The 19,564-nt window shown below is 38.5% G+C and overlaps 1 protein-coding gene across 3 annotated transcripts in view; it reads right to left on the bottom strand.

Moving 5' to 3' along the window:
• The window catches only part of PHIP (pleckstrin homology domain interacting protein), a 129,061-nt gene extending 113,309 nt beyond the window's left edge, over positions 1-15,752 (bottom strand). Inside the window, exons 1-6 of one of the 3 annotated variants that reach the window (XM_058661242.1) lie at positions 15,445-15,752; positions 15,265-15,323; positions 15,121-15,150; positions 14,843-14,902; positions 3,672-3,822; positions 3,470-3,568 (exon numbers count right to left, since the gene is read on the bottom strand). In XM_058661242.1, the coding sequence (XP_058517225.1) occupies positions 3,470-3,568; positions 3,672-3,822; positions 14,843-14,902; positions 15,121-15,150; positions 15,265-15,323; positions 15,445-15,484 (439 nt within the window). In that variant the 5' untranslated portion in view covers positions 15,485-15,752. Of the gene's footprint in view, positions 1-3,469; positions 3,569-3,671; positions 3,823-14,842; positions 14,903-15,120; positions 15,151-15,264; positions 15,324-15,444 lie in introns of those variants that run through there. The other 2 variants (XM_058661249.1, XM_058661244.1) reach the window with 2 other exon arrangements.
• Positions 15,753-19,564: the final 3,812 nt, after the last annotated feature.

The raw sequence follows: 19,564 nt of genomic DNA, 5'->3' as shown, positions 1-19,564 counted from the left end.
TATGTTAAAACGCACCTCTCCGTAAGCAAGAAGTACAATAGTTAATTCTACACAGTGATGTCTAAGTTTTAAAAGGCAAACTAACATTCACAGATGCACAAGAGACAAATAACACACATTCAGAGACAAAGGAATGAAAAAAAAAATGCCTGGGACCAATGTTAAGAACTGCCAAAGAACTACACAAAAATAAAGCACACCTACAGATAAGGAAAATGGGCTCTGAACATCACTCAGAATCACTGGGAGTAACAAGGAAGCTTACCATGGTTGATCATATTTGTACTTCAAAAAGTTTAAAGCAGTATTAATTTCGCCCAGGGGATACTTCCAATGTCTAAACATATTTTTAAACATATAATGCCTGTACATTTTCATAGAGTACAGTATAATATCTTAACCTATTATATAGTATTTAATGGCCAAATCAGAACTTCAAATTCCCTGTTTGCCTAGAGCTTTGAATTCCTCTTCACTATTTCTTAACAAAACATGTTATTATATACAATAGTCACCATGCTGCACAACGGAACACCAGAATTTATACCTTTCAAGATTTGTTTGGAGGTTTTTTATCGTCAAGAGTTTGTTTGGGGGGTTGTTTACTACTAGCATCATCAGTAGGTAGAGGACAAGGATAAACATCCTACAATGCACAGGACAATCTGGCTCAAAATGTTAACAATGCCAAGGTTAATTAATGGTTAGAGGAAAATCCCAGGTTATAAAAATAATGCTAAGACAGAGGATAAAGGGCCACATATACATTCTAGGAGAGCAGAGGTCATGTTTTTGTTTATCTTCAAATCCAGATCACAGCCAGCGCCATAAGTGTTAAGGACACAATGTCTATTTGGTGTGTGAATGAATGAAATATTAATCCCACCAAGAATTATCAAGGCTTAAAATACAGCTTGGTGATGGTAACAGAGCACGGATTCAACAAAATAAAATGAGCAATTTTAATTTCTAAAGAGACACAAATGACTTATAGGGTCATATGTCCTATTTATACATTTTTAAGTTTGCAAAAGTGAGATATTCCAATAGAGAGGTTTTTTTTTTCAATAGAGAGGTCTTATAGTCTGCATGTATGAGAAAATTCATTGTTGCCACTTCTCTTTTTATCTTACAGTTACATCACCCACGGGGCCCGGCGGCGTGGCCTAGCGGCTAAAGTCCTCACCTTGAATGCCCCTGAATCCCATATGGGCGCCAGTTCTAATCCCGGCAGCTTCACTTCCCATCCAGCTCCCTGCCTGTGGCCTGGGAAAGCACGAGAGGACAGCCCAAAGCTTTGGGACCCTGCACCCGCGTGGGAGACCTGGAAGAGGTTCCTGGTTCCCAGCTTCAGATTGGCACAGCACCGGTCGTTGCGGTCACTTGGAGAATGAATCAGCGGACAGAAGATCTTCCTCTCTGTCTCTCCTCCTCTCTGTATATCTGACTTTGTAATAAAAATAAATAAATCCTTAAAAAAAAAAAAATAGAAAGTTACATCAACCACTTCAAAGATGAAGAAACTTTCACAGTTGCAGTAAGATACCAAGGATTGAATCATGGTAAAATATAACATCATTAGTGAAAAAATCAGGTGAAATGTAAAATAAGTCTGCTGCTTAGTCAATAGCAATACTAATGCTGACTGAATAGTCTTGAGACATGTAGACATGCACCACATAATGCAAAATTGTAAATTAAGGATATGCTTCATGAGAGGTATATAGAACTTCTTTGAACTACCTCTATCTTTTCAGCAAATAATTTCATATTCTAAAATTAAAAGTTTACTAAAAAAAACACTACACCAAATGTTTCGAAAATTTCCATATTAAGCATTTATGAATGAGTATGAGTATTGTGGTACAGCAGATTACGCTACCACTTGGGATGCCCGCAACCAAAATCAGAAATTCTAGTTTGTGTTAGTGTTAGGGTACTCTGCTTCAGATTCAAATTCCTGCTAATGCATCTTGCGACAAGCAGATGATGGCTAAACGTGTGCCCTGGGCTACCAAATCTTATGCTTCAGTTTCCTTCTCTGTAAAATAAAAATTGTTCACACCACAAAACTATTTAAGATTTTAAAAGAAATAATTAGAAAACATTCAGAACAGTGTTTGGCATACATTAATTACACAGCAAATATTAAGAAGAAAGTTATTTACCATCAATCACTCCTATACTTTCTTTACCTACCACTGAGCTGCCTGACAATGTGTTCAAAGAACAAGCGTAACATATTACATTTTATATATATATGGAGCTGCAGTTTTTTAAAGAAAGGATACACTCTTCCTACAGATGAAAAAGCTGATATTTTACCTTCTCTTTCTTTCAGGAAAACAATTCTACTCCTTAGTACAATTTTCTAAATGCAATTTATCCTACTGTCTTAAATCCTTTCTTGTTTTAATGGCTGTTCATTATAGTCAAACTACATATTAAAATTGTTTAACCAGGACAATCCTGTTTACAAATTATTGTCCATGATTTTTTTACCATATAAAATGATACTTTTTGTTAAATAGGTCAGAAAAAAATCATCCAAATCATATCAAAGAGACTACAAAACACAGGAGGGTAACAGTTTAAAATGAAAAAGTCTCCCATTTGTTTTTTTAAGTCTTAGAAAAGGAGCAAGAGAATAGAGAGGTTACTGTAAAAGACAATGGCTGAGAATTCTTCAGATCAGAAGACATCACAGACTCAAGAAGCCTAAAAAAGCTCAATGAAGCAAAAAAAAGGGACAGCAAGACTTATCACAGTCAAATCTTAGAAGCTCAAAGCAAAAGGTAAGCAGAAAAAGATCAACTTCAAAGTAGTAAGTTAGATCACATATTTAAACCCAAATATATCAATAATTTGCAAGCATAACTAAATGGTCCAGACAAAATACAAAATACAAATACATTATTTTTAAACCATGTGTGTTTTTAAGAGAGGAAAAATAAAAGGACACCAAAAAGTTCTGTGTAAAATGATTTAAAAAGATACATAAATAAATACTAAAACAAGTTTCCAGGTAAAACAAGAGTCTGGCAGTAGTAGAGATGAAAGGTATGGATTTAGGAAGTATTTCAAGAGGAAAACATCTCTGCACTAGTTCTCCTTCTCTGAGACTTTAAAAACAAAAATCATACTGTTTTTTAAAAGATATTTCAATGATCTTTATTTCCTATCATTACAATTCTTCTGAATTATGATACTTATGTCCATTAACTCAATCTAATAATACACACTTTAGTGACCAATTCTCTTTAAAAATAAGAAAGAGCTAATTAGCATGCATAAAGCATATTACAATACACATAATTATAACTGGTAAAATAAGAAAAATCTGATAGTTTCTTTCCAATCTAAAGGCTGATGTATATAGCATGAAGCTCCCAGATTACATATAGTGCAAAGCAGAAATTTTAATTTTCAGAAATTCTTTGCTAAGAGGCTATCAACTCAAATAACTCACCAATGCTGGGTGGGCTACCATAGTTAATTGGCGACTCAGGTGGTCTTCCACAATGCAAAGCAGCCAGAGCAGATCCTTTCCACACAACATGCTTGCAGCCTATTAAACACACATATTTTTATGCATACAAAGATAAAAAATGTAGTACCAAAAAAAAAAAGGAGAAAAATAATGTCTACATCCTTTTGGAAAACTTTCATACTTTTATTTGTGCGTAGCAAGGACTGTCGTCCAGCTCCTAATAAAGTCTGCACTCCAGGAACACTTTGAGGAATTTCTTGTTCAAGAAGAGGTCCCAGTCGATGACATATTTGTAGCAAGTGATCAGGGGCTAAATGTCTGTAATATTTCACCTATTATGTAAAAGACAAATATAAAGATATAGCTATACAAAGTGAAGCAGTTACACTAAATAATATCTAATCTGTTCAGGCTAGTCAACATTTCATTTTAATTAAGGGGAAAATTCAAATTTATTTTGTGAAACCATTTGTCTCACAAAATCAACACTGCTTGAACAATCACCTAATCCATTGATTAAAAGAATGTAAACTAAGCGTAGCAACCTGTAAGTTAACAGATATTGATTTATAAAAACAATGAACATTGAAAAAGTACACGTAAAATCATTGAAACCATTTGATACTCAAAGACTTCAAGCAACAACCGAAATTCAAAATTTCAACTCTAAAATATAAAAACATGTGGGCCTTTAAGATTACAAAGAAAATCTCCAAATTAATTACTAATTAAAGAGGACAGGTTGTAGTCTGATAACAAATGTAAACTACACTTAAATTACCATCTATACTGAACTTCATGAAAGTATCTAAAATCAGAGAAAGTCAACATTCTAATTGATATTTTTATAATGAGTTTTATCTACACCTACTATGAAAAGTTTGAGTACTGTTGTAATAACTTCAAAATACAGCCTGATTTATGCCAGCAGTTAAAACTATGATATAAAATCCAAAATCTTTTAGGAAACAATCATGTAGCAATGTAATAATCTAAGTAGAAGAAAAAATACACTATTTTGTCACTCATATTTAGCTATCAAGTAAAAAGATCCTTATTTTGGCACCTAAATATTCCAATTTAGCTACTCTCAAAGTATTTTGAGATTTACAATAAGAATTTTCAAGAAAAATCGTGAAAAACCACATAGGATGAAAAACTAAGAATTTCCTTTTTTGTTTTTTTGCCCCAAAATACACTTCTTGTATTTAAATTCCATTTTCCATGAAGGTTTTTCAGTAAAAATAATGAGCAATACTAAGATAATATTTGCTTTTTCTTGCTCATTTTCTTAAGAATACATGGTAGACAGTGCCAGAGGCCACATGATATATGATGTCTCAAGAGATGAAAAGCAGATGTTTTCACGTCTGTATAAAAGATTCTTCCATTAAGTTAGACATCAGAGATTCACTCTTCTCACAAATGTGTCTGGTTTTAGAAAATAACTGCACTAGTAAAACTCTACCTAGATTAGTAAATTAGTTCACTATATGATTTAAGAGATCTCAATAATTTAAGGATTAAAATTCACACCACCAAACTACTTTTTATTGGTGTATTCATACACCATGTTTGAAATTTGCTACAAGTTAACTGAGTCATGACAATTTTAATATGAAGTCATCGTAAGATACTTATTTAGAGGGAAGGTGAGAAGTAACCTTTTCCACTCAAATTGCAGAAGACCATCTTTTTAAAGTTAGCTAATACTGATTAGTCTAAGTCAAAGCAAGTAAGAACCTTAATTGGCATAAAACACTCTTGTTAAGATGGGAACATACTGCCAACTTGAATGAGAGTTTACAGAAGTGACATACGGTAGGAAGCAGCTACAGTTTTGTACAAGATTTTCATGTTTTTATATTTATTTGAAAGGCAAGGAAAAAGTATCTTGCATATACTGGTTGGTTTACTCCCTATGTGTCCACACAGCCAGGACAGGGCTCCAGGCCAAAGCCAAGATTACAGAACTCTGACCACACTTTCTATGTGGGTGGCAAAGGCAAAAGTACTCGACTCATCATCATCCTCTGCTTTCCCAGGCATGTTAGCAGGAAGTTTTATGGGAAGCAGAGCAACCAGCACTGGAACCAGAACTGATCTGGAGCTTAAGCTGCAGTACCACAACTCCTAGCCCAGCCGGTAGATCTTGGCAGAATGAAAACTTCTGGAAAAAAGAATTCTAGTAGAGCACGTATGTATAATACAAATTATACATTATATTCCTGGAGAGTCAAGTAGAGCGCTGAAAACAGAACCTTGGAAAAATTCTCAACTATGCTTAACCCACAAATTTTCAAACTAATTAGCAACAGAATCTCCTATTCCTTAATTGTAACTATCACCTTCACTCAAAACTTACAGTTGGAAACAACAGTATAATTGGCTAAACAAAAGACAGTAAAAGGATTTATAATACACCATGAATTTTTAGAATTTTTTTGTACTGTTCTTAGTATTCCCCAGCAAGTTGTTACAGTCTGTTGCAGTTGGGCAACTACAGTTAACAGAATTATGGTGAATTTATCAAAATTGCTAGAAAAGAAGTTTGTGAAGATTCTCACCACAAAGAATTCAGTATATGAGGTGATGGATAAACTAAATACCTGTAAAAATATATTGAAACATATACTGACATTGGACCTCATAAATATGTACACAACTATTGTGTATCAATCAAAAGTATAAGATGAAAAATAAAATTTTAAAGAAAATTTCTCGAGTATTTTTGATGTTTCAGTTCTAAACTCATATGTGACTCTTTTAACATCTTAAATTGCTCAAAAATCCTTCAGAATTTTTTTACACTGATTTCCCTGTTAGGCAGTGGCTCCCGCTGGTGAGTGCAAAAGCCAGAGCTCACGGCAGGCCAGGCCAGGATGGGCTGCAGCAGTCCACTGGCATGTGTGGGACGGGTCTGGAGGCAGGCCAGTAGCACCTGCTAAGTACACACAAAAACCAGGTTGGTGGGGGTCTGGTATGGGTTCTTCAAGGTTGCCCTGACCAAGCTGTTGCATCAACCATTATGCATGAGAGTCAAGCCTGGGGCAAGCTAGCCTGCGCAAGTCCACAGCACCCACTAGTTCATGCAAGACATGGGGTTGGTGGCAGAACTGACCAAGCAGCTGCAGACCCCAGTACACAAACTGGGTAGTGCAGCAGACAGAACAAAGCTGACCCTGCATTGACTGTCGCACAGAAGTCAAGTCAGAGGCCTCCCCAACTAGACCACTGGACTCAAATTCCATCCTCAGGCAAAAATCACAGCAAGTGGTCCAACCTTGGAATGCCTGTAAGGGATCTGGGCCTCCTTGGCTGCAGAGGCCTGTGCAGTGGACAGTATACCCAGATGTGCTTGGGGGACAGGACAGCCAGTTCGTCTAAGGCAGCAGAAGAGCAACGGCCTCATCAGAGGATGGAAAGCGTAACAAGTTGGACAACTCTCCTGGACACACTTTTCTAATACGTTCCTGGGCTTGTGGATGCACTGAGGTAGACCTGGTTGGCCAACAGACCTTGGAAGGATTTTCTCAACACTGGTACACTGAAGCCAACAACATCTCAGAACTGTTAAGACCACTCAAGTAGCACCCTCATAGCATCCTTCCCCACATTAGGCTCTCTAGGGTACTATCAGATGGCTATCCCCCATACCTGGGGTTCTGACGTGGTTTGACATGCCGATCGCCATCGCCACCTCCCCTCCCCCTTCCCTGTAGAGAGTAGAAAGAAAAAGAATCTGAGGTGTCTGTCACCTATCTTCCTCTGCACCTCAATCATCCCCACCCTAATCAGAGGTACACAGGGGCATGCAAGCCTCTAAACTATATAATGATTTTTAAAAATTTAAAATAAGTTTAAAAAATAAAAAGTTTAAGTTATGATTCTGTGTCAACATCCTCTGGAGAAACACATTTTCAGGTAGTGAATCTAAAATTCCTTACTGTAGAATTCCATACTTTTATAAAATATTACAAACAGTTTGACCAAATCTTTCTTTGATGATATAAATAAAATATTTCATTTTTTCAAAGTCAACTTTCATTTTGAAACTAGACAAAACACTTTGAACTCTCAATTCCTCATGCGTTCTCTGGCTTGTGGGGCACTACACAAGCTTCAGTCAACATTCTTCTCTAGCTTCCCACCTCCACACGTCGTTATTCTTCATCTGTCTTACACTGCCTTCCGCAACTTGCTCACAGCACCTCTGTTAGCCTCCCCCCACCGCCTTTTGGACATTCTCTCTCTCTCTGCAAACAAAATATATTATACTGCTCAAATTTTTCTAACATTTTTCAGTACTTATGATTTACAGTATATTGTTCTTAATATATTTTGAAATTTAGACTTCAGTGAAAAATCTAGTAACAATAGTTCTATTCTTTCCCAAAGAAATGCACACAGCACAACCATCACCTGCCGTGTTTGGGGGTTCTGTCAGATCCTACCATGTACTAAAATTGCCAGTTTATTTGTCTATGTTCTACATAAGACAACATGGGACTAAACCCTATTAATGTATCTATCCAGTATCTAATGTGGTATTAATAACTAAGTTATTCAGTTAAATAAATCAACCAATAATACAAAATACAGCTTCCCGATAACCCCAAAAACGTTTTTTCAACACCTATCCTATGAACATAATAGAATAAAAATTTCTACTTCATATGGCATATTTCTTTATTGTTCTAAAGCTTTTTGAAGCCACAAAACAGGTTTGCAAACAAAATTTTAGGCAAAAGAAAAATGCTAACAGTCTGAAAGCATTCTTTCTTAAGTGACATCAGAGGCAAGTATCTGAAAGCCTGATGTTTTACTTGATTCCTCTTAGCAGTCTCTGCCATTCCAACACAGAAAGGTCTGTGAAAATAGTGAGAACAGGCTAACAATGCTCTACTGCCTGACAGATAACTCTTCTGAGTTCTTTCCAACCCTATTTTCTCAGCAGATGATCCTAGCCTGCTTTACAAAGAGGGAAAAAGTGAGACTGTCTCCTCCTCCCAAACACTGTAAGCTCTCACCTGTACTTGTATCTATTCTGTCTTGTATTAATTAACTGTCCCCATTTAGCATCTAAAATCCAGTTCCATAACTTGTGCTTTGAATGCCGACTTCTCCAGATTTACAGAATTCTACACTAAAAATTAGTCCTCCACACTTCCCTGTTTGCTAAGTGCTTCTCAACGAGTTCCTTCCTGTCTATACCTAAATCTAAACATGCTGTTTGTTTCAACCACAAGAAGAAAAATCAGACCTAATTAAGTATAACTGAAGCAAAGAATGCAACAAACCACATGGTCATCTAAATTTTCTTTGCATCACCCGACCATCCTTGCCTTTATCAGTGATGTTCAAGCTCAACCAAGGATGCTTATGTAAGCCAATTAAGAACTTGTTCCACAAGTGATTCTGTGAAATAACCCAAGATTCTTATAATAATATATATTACTGTTCAATATGAATCGCACATCTGCATGTTCCATAAAGGATAAAAATAATTTTCCCCAATTTGTTGTAAAATGCACTTCTCTACATTATAGCCATATGTTGAATAACATTAATTCTAAAGTAGTTTATTAAATTTGACAAGTTACTCATATTTTCACGAACACAATTTTTAAAAACAGAATCTGACAGTGGTCACCAGTTAAAATTGCTAAAAATTCTAAATGATTCGCATAATCTCTTCACCACTTTTATATACAGTCATGATTACAAAAGTAACAAATACTCTGAATAACAAAAATGTTTAGAATGTCTTTTCCATCGTCCTACAATATCTGACTTCCTTGAAGTCAGTTAAGATTCATTAAAAGTGGATGTTATTTTAGATGTACATGCTCAGTACCCTAAGACCCAACAGTCACTTAGCTACTACAGACATTTTCCTACAAATCCTGAAATATACATGAGGGCACTACTAATAAGAATGAATATAACCCATTTTATATCACTTGCATAAAGTAACTTGCTGCAAAGGATTTGTCTATTTCTGTAATGACACGACAGATAAACACCAAATCTGGGCTATACAGAGTCAGGACGATTTCCAGATTTAAAAACAAAATAAAAAACAAACTTGTGTTCTATTTTAAAAAGAAGTTTTGAAATAAATTAAGTAATTGCTATTGATAGGCTTTATTTAAAAAGCCTTTTTAAATTCTGTTTTAAACACATACACCTTTAAACAGCCAGCCAGAAATTAAGGTATCTCTTCTTTCATAATGTAAATAAATGAGTAAATAACCTATTGAAACAATTCTAACTTTTCCAAATCTTTTTATAGAAAGTCAAACGCAACACTTGAGTTTTTATATTCCTCAATGCCATCTTATCATTATCAAAAGAAAACTCCCGTATACTCTTTGAGACATTTTGACTACCCAGATGTTTCTGAACACACAAAAGTGATAGCTAAAATTACCAGCAATGTTTCTTTCTACCCAAAATGACTTAGTTATCTTTTTTAAAGTTAATTACTATTTTTCCCTATTTCTTAGACTTAACTATTTCACCCTAGAGTATATTATATTAACAGTACCTTTTGAAATTTCAAAGTTGTCATTTTTGGACTGCAATTACCATGATTAGAGAGTCAAACACATTGCAAGTACTTGTCTCTGAAATAAACATGTTTTTCTTAACAAAAAACAAAAACAAAAACTTTAACACCATGTATAAAGCTATGTTAGGAATCTCTACAACTACTCAAGTTCTGATAACAAATCCAGACTTGACACAGTATATCACAGTACATAATCATGCCAGTCAGTTATTATTCAGAACCTTACAAAATCATAGGTATTAATAGTCCATTTATAGACTGAGAAACAAACTCGCTCATAACCACCATATAAAAGCTCTACACCTCCCTTGCTGTTCAACTCTTTGCCATTATTCCAGAGTACTAAGACTCTAACACTGCACTTAAGAATTTGTCTCAAATTTTAAAAACTGGTGGTAGCTACCAACATAATTAACGCATGCCAAGAAAAAAAAAAAGGTGGCTGCCTTCTCACAGGGAAATACACTATTCCCTTCACCTTGAACATTTCATACATCATTATAACGAATGCCATATTTTAAAGCACCATTTTAAAGACTATCAAGCAAAGCTTACAGGTTTACTGACACTTTTAGCAGAAGAGGTAAACTCTACTAGCACACACATTTGCTCCATTATTTGTTCCTTCCCCACCCCAAATTACACTGATTAGTCAAATTTTAAAAGTACCTCCACAGAATTTAGAAATTTCTGACTCAAGAAAATGTTTAAATACATGATGACCATTTTTCCCCTAAAATTTATGTGACTGGGGCCTGGCGCCATAGCCTAGTGGCTCAAGTCCTCGCCTTGTATGCATCAGGATTGCATATGGGTGCCAGTTTTTATACTGGAGGCCCCACTTCTTCCTGTCCAGCTGCCTGCCTGTGGCCTGGGACAGCAGTAGAGGACAGTCAAAAGCCTTGGGACCCTGCATACCCCTGGGAGACATGGCTGCTTGCTCTTGGCTTCCGAACATTTCAGCTCCGGCTGTTGTGGCCACTTTGGGAGTGTGGATCAGCGGGCGAAAGATTTTCCTCTCTGTCTCTTCTCCTCTCTGTATATTTGACTTTCCAATAAAATTGAATAAATCTTAAAATTTTTTTGCCTGACTATATACCATTACTACATTTATCAGCATATTAAATAAGTGTATGCTTAATACGTTTACTTGAGTAGACCCTATTCAGGGTTCCTATTCATCTTTGAATTTGAGAGCACCAACAATTCATGAAAACTAGTACTTATACCTCACGGAAATGTAGTAATCACAGAGAAATGAAGAGGTATCCTATAATGTAGTTAGCATCTCAAAAATCATCATCCTGGCAAGAAGAGATATTATAACCAAAGAACAGCATCACTGAAAGCTTTCACACTGTTTTCTAACCTGCCTGGTTTCTCCAGATCTACTCTTCCGTGTTTTGGACAATTAAACTACAAGAACAAAACAGAGAAGAGGGCTGTTTCTAACTCAAGACCATAGATAATCAGATTTTTAAAAGATAAATCCACAGTTTTACAAATGTGGCAACTGCAGCAAAGACACTCCATGGCTTGCCCAAGATTATCTAGTCAGTAAACAGAGTTCAGAGTTCAAGCCCACATTCCACTACCCCCAATTTCCAATCCTTTCACTTTAATAGGAACTGTCTTAAGACAAGCAAACGAACCTAGTTCTTTATTAAAGAAAAAGCCTTTATAGAAACATAAACAAATCAAGTAAAAAAAAAAATCAAGTAAAAAAAAAACACCAAAACTGCTTGTAGATGCTTATCTCCCTAGTGAGTAACCATCACTAAAGTGACAACCAGAAAGCAGAACTAATTCCACTAATCACTCCAAGAAATAAACGACAAAAGTTTTCCTATTATGCAAAAGTTAGGTAATTTCCTTATTCTACAAGAAGTTTTTCTATCTTACTCCACTTACAAAGTAATTTTCATAAAAGCCAAAAAAATGCTATAAATTTCATGCTTATATAAAATCTGCATATGCCATAAAGCTAAAAACAATTTTTATTTCCTACCAAATATCATTTTTCAAACAAATATTTAAAATCTTACAGTAGAGGGGGAATGTCATGTTGTATAATATCAAAGTAAAAAGAGACCTCAGATGAGAATTTCTTTTTAATCACACTTAAAATTCATCAATTTTATAACCTGTAAACTTAAAAAATTTTGAAAACTCCACTCCCCTGTTGATCAGACTCCAACTGCGTTTGTCAGCTGACTCCATATCCTGACTAATGCCTGTTTTTAAACCCACCAGTACAAGTATATACCCCATCCTAAACAACTACAATTTGAGATTTCCTAGAAATCTTAATATATAGTACACGAACTCGCTAAAGTATAACTCATTTTATCAGTTAACACGAGAGTAACAAAATCTTTCCAGGTAAAAACAGAAAGTCACTGAAACTACAGTTTTACTCATCAAACAACCATCAAATCAATGTTAAATAAATTTAACTTTAGACTCAACAAGGTAAAACTTGCCAAGTTACATGATTGAATTAAGACAATAGAAACACTGTGCATGAGACTTTGCATGTGCTCAAACAGTCAGAAAGTTTTAAGATTAACGAAAACGTGTTCAGAACCCTGGTGTTCCAAGATGTTTTTATAACTGTCAGCAAAATGCATACATATCTATGTGTATAACACCTACACACTCGGGCACCTCAAATGATGCCTTGCATCCTATAGGTACTCTCACGAATGGGTAATATGCTGAATGCATAAAAAGAAAATAAATCAAGGACTTCAAGCTCAAATGAGAATAGTTAACCATCTTACCAGAGCAACATGACTGCTCTGGTACGCTGAAAACGCTTGAAGCAAGAAAAACCACTCCAATGAAAAACTGGTGGACTTTGGTAAGCAGAACACAGATTTAAAATATGAGAAATATACTAGGAATACAAATTCAGTTTACTAAAATAGTTAAGTTCCCTCATCTCTCCACCTCCCAAGAAAATCAAAATAAAAATTGTTACTACTGCTTTTAAGAAAAAAAAAGATGGTACTCCTAAAAGGTATAGTTGTCCCCATAACTTGACCAGACATCATTAGCTACGTTAACACAAAAACACTACCAAATAAAATCTCCAAGAAACCACAGCAGTCCTCCACGAGTGGGTTTTCAGAAGAGCCTTGAGAAAAGGCAATGATACACAGGTGTCGCGCCAGCGCTGTAGCTATCAGAGCCAGCCTCAGGCAAGAGCAGAGATAAGCTTTGTAACTCTTACCAAATCTTAAAGATGGAGAATTATTACCTTTGCAATAATTTCACCAAACAGAAAAGAAGCCATGAAAATCCCCTGAAGATGTTTAAAATATTTATCAAAGTAGAAATTAATTTCAAATATTAGTAAATATTGGCATTTACATCAAATTATTCACTTCTGCCAAGTACTGAATCAAAATTAGCCTAAATCATAGCCTGAAAAAGTGTGAAAAGGCACTACCAGATTTATTTAACAGATCTGAGCAGTCATCAACACCTTAATAAGACTAAATGATAAGTCATGCAAAGTAGATGTTCTGTGTGCAAAATCAAACAAAGGCCACCAAAACCATGCAACGCCTTCAGGTCACAGACATTCAAAATTGGCTAAAACTTTGTAATCATTGTAACACCCCTAACGAAAAACATCAATAATTTTATGTCAAAAAGGCCCAAGGGTCTGGTAATATCAACGCACTGTATAAATCCAGATGCATGGTAACTTTTACCGCCCAACACATATATTCATAGAAACAATCTGATTTAGTTTCCGGAGGAGAAATGTTATGAAAAATACAGCTCTACTCAAGTCAGCTAGACTTTCTATTCACGACACTAAAGTGAAAGAGTCACAATTGCAAAGCAATTTTTTTGCAATTATTAAAATATTCACTTCTAAAACTCAGAAGCTAAGAAACTAGTATCTTTCAACTATTCAACAAACTCTATCCCCGAAGTAAACAGGAAAACTTCGAAGTGTCCCAAGTTCTACCCCACAGCAAATATGTAGTTAACAAGCAACACATTGCTATGCCCTCCAATAACAGCTTCCAACTGAGCTAGGAGCCTAAGAGACTCCGTGCAATCAGTAAATACCTGCTAAAACCTCTGGTTTAGGGCATTACAGCCTTTACATTTGTGCAAATACTTGTTTTGGTAGATAAGATCTGAGCCGCTAGCTCCCTATCATCACACATCTAAAATCTTCCAACAGGAATCCTGGGGCTGCGTTTAAGAATCAAAAAAAAAAAAAAAAGAAAAAAAAAAAGAAAAAGAAAAAGAAAGAAAGGAGAGGCGAAAAAAAAATCTTGCCAGGGTTCCTGCGACGCTGAATAGCCAGCCTGTGAAATGCTAATGCCGCTTCTTCGGAGCAGTTAGTCACCAGCTATTGTGTCGGGCTGGAGAAAGCCGAGCTAGCCGCGCGTGCAGAGCGAGCGCGCCGCCCGCCCGCCCGCCGGCGCGCCCCCGCGCACACACGGACGCGCGCGCCGGCCCCTCCTCCTCCGGCCTTGCACTGCACAACACTCATGACGTATCTTTATTTCTAGCACATTAACAAAATATCACAAATAAACTGCCCGTGGTCCCTGCGGCCCCGGGGTGCGGGTCCCCCGGCCACTGCCCCCCGCAGGCCTCCCCAATCTTTCCCGTGGCCTTTGGAGTTTTCACGTTCTAGGGCCAAGTTGTTTTTTTTTTTTTGTCTGTTAAAAAAAAAAATTGCGGGAAATTCAATTTTTATTCGACTCGGGGAAAAGTTTCTTTGCTGTGCGACGTGAATGTCTCACCAGATTCTGGTAGGTCCTGGGATGCTCCTTGCCGGTCCAGTCGGTGCGCCGGGGCAGCAGCTGCGGGCAGAGGACGCCCCGTGAGCCCGGCTCCCCCCCAGAGCCCCGGGCCGCCCGCTCCGCTCCCCGCCCGCCCCGCGCCCCGCCGGGGACCCCGCAGCCCCGCAGCCCCGCAGCCCCGGGGCCGCCGCGGCGAGGACGACGGCGCAGCGGGGCCCCGGGGAGGAGCGGCCCCGCGCGCGCCGGCCCGAGCGGCCGGGGCCCGCCGCCGCCCTCACCTCCTTCTCGGCCACCTCGCGGATCAGCACCTGCAACAACAAAAGCGGGGCGAGCTGATCCCGCGCCCCGGGCCGCGGCCCCGCCGCCGCCGCCGCCGCCTCCCTCCCCCACGCCCGCCGGCCCCGGGCCGCGCGCCGCCCTACCTGAGCCGCCTGCTGACACGGTCCATCTTCCAGGAACCGGGCGATGAGGAAGTAGAGCTCTGCACGGGAGAGAGAGAGGGAGAGAAGGAGGGAAGCGGGGGACAGAGACACTCATGCTTGAGCGGCCGGGGGGCGGGGGGCCCGGTGCCGGCGGCCCCCGGCGGGAGCCCCCCGACTTACCCGATCGCAGCTCCGAGAGGCCTTTCCTCTCGCAAGACATGTTTATGGGTCAGCGCAGGGCCGCCGGCGGGACGGCCCGCCGCCGAGGGGAGAGCGGGGACGGTGCCGCCGCCTGCCCTGTAGCTGTCAGTGTGCGTTCACGAGCCGAGCCTCGGCTCCACCATTCAAGCGACGGCGGCGGAGGCGGAGGCGGAGGAGGAGGAGGAAACAACAACTCTGAGGCAGCGGCTGAGGCGGCCTCCGCCGCCGATCCCTCCGCCGCAGAAAGGAGTCCGCCGCCTCGGCCGCCCCGGCTCGCCCGGCCCTCGGCCCCCGCCCCCCGCGCCGCGGGCCCGCGCAGGGGAAGAAAGAGTGCCCCGGCTCCCCGCCGCCGCCACCCCGCGGCCGCCGAAGCCTCCTCGGCCGGCCGCCGCCTCCGCCACGGCTCGATTTGTCTCCAGCCGGAGAAGATGTCGGAGCCGGAGGCGCCGCTTGGCTGCAAGGCGCTTTTCTCTGTGGAGGCCGATCGCGGGGAGGGAGGGGGCCGAGGACGGCTTCGCGGAGGGATCTGACGCACGGGCAGCCGCAGCACAGGGTCTATTCAGCGGCGCTGGCTGGGCTGAGATGGAAGTTAGTTTCTATGTAGCAGAAATAGGAAACAAATGAAGCAAAACTGCCCAAAGAGGGGAAATGCCCCGAGGATGGGTCTCTCTCTCGCTCTCTCTCTCTCACGCGCGCACGCAGGCACACGCAAAGCACTCTCACGCTGGGCAAACTCGGGCTCGCGCTCCCCTGCCCGACTTGAATGATAGTGTTTGGTTTCTGTCTCTTGCCATGTGCGTGTGTATAAATGCTGCGGACTGGCATCCGTGTAAGTCTTGTCCTGCGTTATTTCTGCAGCCTCTGCAAGTGTGTAATTTATCGGAGTGCTGGATATTACCATCGTGGTTCGGGCTGCTTGTTTTAATCACTTAGCGTTTTTGCGAACCCGTTATTTGCTGAAGCCACCACCTCTGCATTTTTCTTTTATTACTGACATCGCCTTAAGCGAACGTTTTTTTTTAAATGTTTTTATTATTAAGCGGGCAAAGCGAACTCCTGATTTGCGCTTCAGACATTCTTTTTTTTCCCCTGATTACCGAAAGGCTAACGATGGCTAATTAGGGATTTGCAATTGCAAAACCTTTAAAGGTTTTTATAAGTGTTTGTAAGAACGGATATTGTAAACCTGAGGGAAAGGAAAGGAGGCTACTATTTATCTCTAACTCATCTGGAGGTAATTTAGTGACAGATCGATAACCTACCGAAGGACACTGAAAGAGTATACCACAGTTTAGCTAAGGTGATTAGTGATTAAATAATTTAAATTATCTGTGTATCTCGCAGTTGCAGTTGACTTCGTCATGCTAATTAATGGCTTCTAATTTGAGGTGTAAACCATCCCTGAAGACTTCTTGAAGGAAAACTGACGAAAAGAAAAAAAAATCGTCTTTGGTAAATTAGTATGTAATGAACGGCTTTATATACTAAATCATACATCTGTGCTGTGCTGATGAGGGTAAAGGCCTTGTTGTTGTTGTTTGTTTGGTTTTTTTTAAACGAATGTGGGTGAAATTAATGGAAACAATGGAAAAAGCCATTTGTTAGAAAACAAGGACACCAAGTGATATTTATCACCAGATGATTTAAGCACTTTCCAAAAAAGACTTGAAAGTTCGGGTTTTTTTTAAAGGATTACGTTTTAAAGGGAAGCGGTAGAGACGTTCTTTTGTTAACATTTAACAAAAGATTCTCCCTAAAAATCCTCGATACTTCACTGCATTTTATGGATCTGGTTTTTCAAAGATTGTTTGTGGGGAAAGGATGGAGAAGCTGTATTGTGGTTTTCTGGATTGTTTCCTCAAGCCTTGTTCCCTCCCAGCTTCTTACATGCCTGGTGGGAAATGCTGCAACTGCCTTGGGCTGCACTGTGAGACTGTACCGTGCGATAGCCTGTTCTAAACATCCAGATCAGCCAGAATTCATCAGACATGTGAGAAGGAAGTGGGGGAAGCCTCAACCCTTGTAACATGATGTAAAATTGCCTTTTGGAACAAAATCTTAATGAAATAAATGTGGGACATTGCTGGTGATTGGTCCTATTGCAGCCTATTGACTGCTTTTCATTGACATGACTATTTTCAAGTACTGAAAATTTGTACCTTAAAGGACATTTAATTCTGGACTAACTAGGATAAGGAAAATAGCCTGCTTCTACATGGTCAGGCTTGAAAAAGAATTCATATTATTAAGTTCCTTTTTTGCAATTATAATTCTTTCCATGAACAAGACTATTTTAACTTTTTGAATATTATGTTTTCAATGAAGTATGGTATTTTACATTATCAAGAAGTTTTCAAAAACACATTTTTTAGGAACTAAATTTTATCACGGAGCTTTTCTGGTTTTGCATTGTTTGTGTTAGTCTAACCCTTACTAATAGATGTTTTATTCTCATGGAGGAAAATAGACCAAGATATAACATGGAATATAAAATTATACTGGGAAAAGTTTTGCATATAGATCCTATGGGTGTCATGTCAACATGGAAAGCTGGTAAGATACCTCCTGTACACTTCTCATTTAGAAGCTGAAAGGCATTTTCCTAAGTACATTAATACTAAGCTTCTAAAAAATGTTAAGGAAAATCCCTCCTCTAAGTTTTCTGAATATGATATTCCTATCATTTTTACTATCTTTGAGTGCTTATAATCTTCCTTTAAACCATTTGATTTGAGCATAATTAGCTCTGCCCTTGAACTAATAAATATGAGTCTAAGAAAGAACAGGTTTCCTGGCAAAAAAATTAAAGTATCTTTTCAGCCAAATAAACTGTTGGTTTTTAACAATGAATGTTAAAGTGAATTTTATTAAAATATTCAAATGTAACCAATATTCCATCTAACCTTTTAAGTTCTTGAAACATAAAACACATTTCTGAGTTCTGGCATTATCAGTCAATTAGAGTGGTATTGAAGTGTACATATCAACCGGAAGAACATCTTGTTTGGAAATGCTGTATTTTAGGTATCTAAGCAATGAATCTTGCAGTTCTCTTTTCAGCTATTTCTTTTGCCTAGAAGGATGGTTCTGATTCCATCTGTATCCTTTTCTTTTTGTTTAGCTGTGTCATGGAGTTCAAAAATAAAATGTCAACTTTAAAAGATGTCAATGACCTTTAAATAAGAAGGCCAATAAGAAGTGATAAAAGTTTGGAAAACCAACAACTAATGTCTTTATACAATGTGTTTTCTCCAAGAGAATCATAATTTTTTTTTGAAAATGTTAAAGGTTTTGTTACATGTATTTCTTTTCAATTGATATTGCAGGAAATAAGATAAACATTGGACAAAAAATTTGATCAGATAAGCACTTGAATTAAATAATCAGATTTTGCCATTTAAATCCCTGGAGGTGGAAGATGAGGGAGTGTTTTTAACCTTTAAAATTCTTCCGTGAATTCTTTATGAAAATGAGTTCATTTTCATGCAGCCCATTTAAGAAATGGGTTCATATAACAGTGAACATACATGGTTCAAAGATACCTCTACAGTTACAACTCTTTATACATTAACTCTGGGTTTTGTTTTAATGTTATGCTTCTTTTATAGGAAAAGCTTTAGCCTATGACATACATACATAGAAAATTAGACAACACTGTGACCAAAATGAAGAGACTCTAAAAATATTCACCTGCACTAGCAACGATGGTTGGATTGCAACCATCCAAAAGGTCTTGCTAGCTAATCCACACTCTTCTTTGTGGTGTTCTCCTCAGTTCTGAGTGTTTCTACACATCTGTTTGTCTACTCTCTCCACACACACATCCCTGCATCACAAATCATGAACATTGATCAGATTTGAAGCACAGAAGCAGAGACGTGAGGCTACTGCGAAAAGTCTGTGGAAAAATGAAATTAAGAGCACATTTTATTTAGGTGTATAGAAGTTTGAAATTCTTGCATAGAGGAATTCTTCAAAAAGTTCATAGAGAATGCATATTGATTAGAAGAAACCAGGAGTAGATTTTAAAAATTCTGAGGCAAAATAAAGTTTTAAAACTCCTCTTTCGTGAACTTTTGGAAGCATTTTTGCACTATTT

This window comes from Ochotona princeps, chromosome 1 (assembly GCF_030435755.1).
Source record: "Ochotona princeps isolate mOchPri1 chromosome 1, mOchPri1.hap1, whole genome shotgun sequence".
NCBI lineage: Eukaryota > Metazoa > Chordata > Mammalia > Lagomorpha > Ochotonidae > Ochotona > Ochotona princeps.
This window is presented reverse-complemented; position numbering and strand designations above follow the sequence as displayed.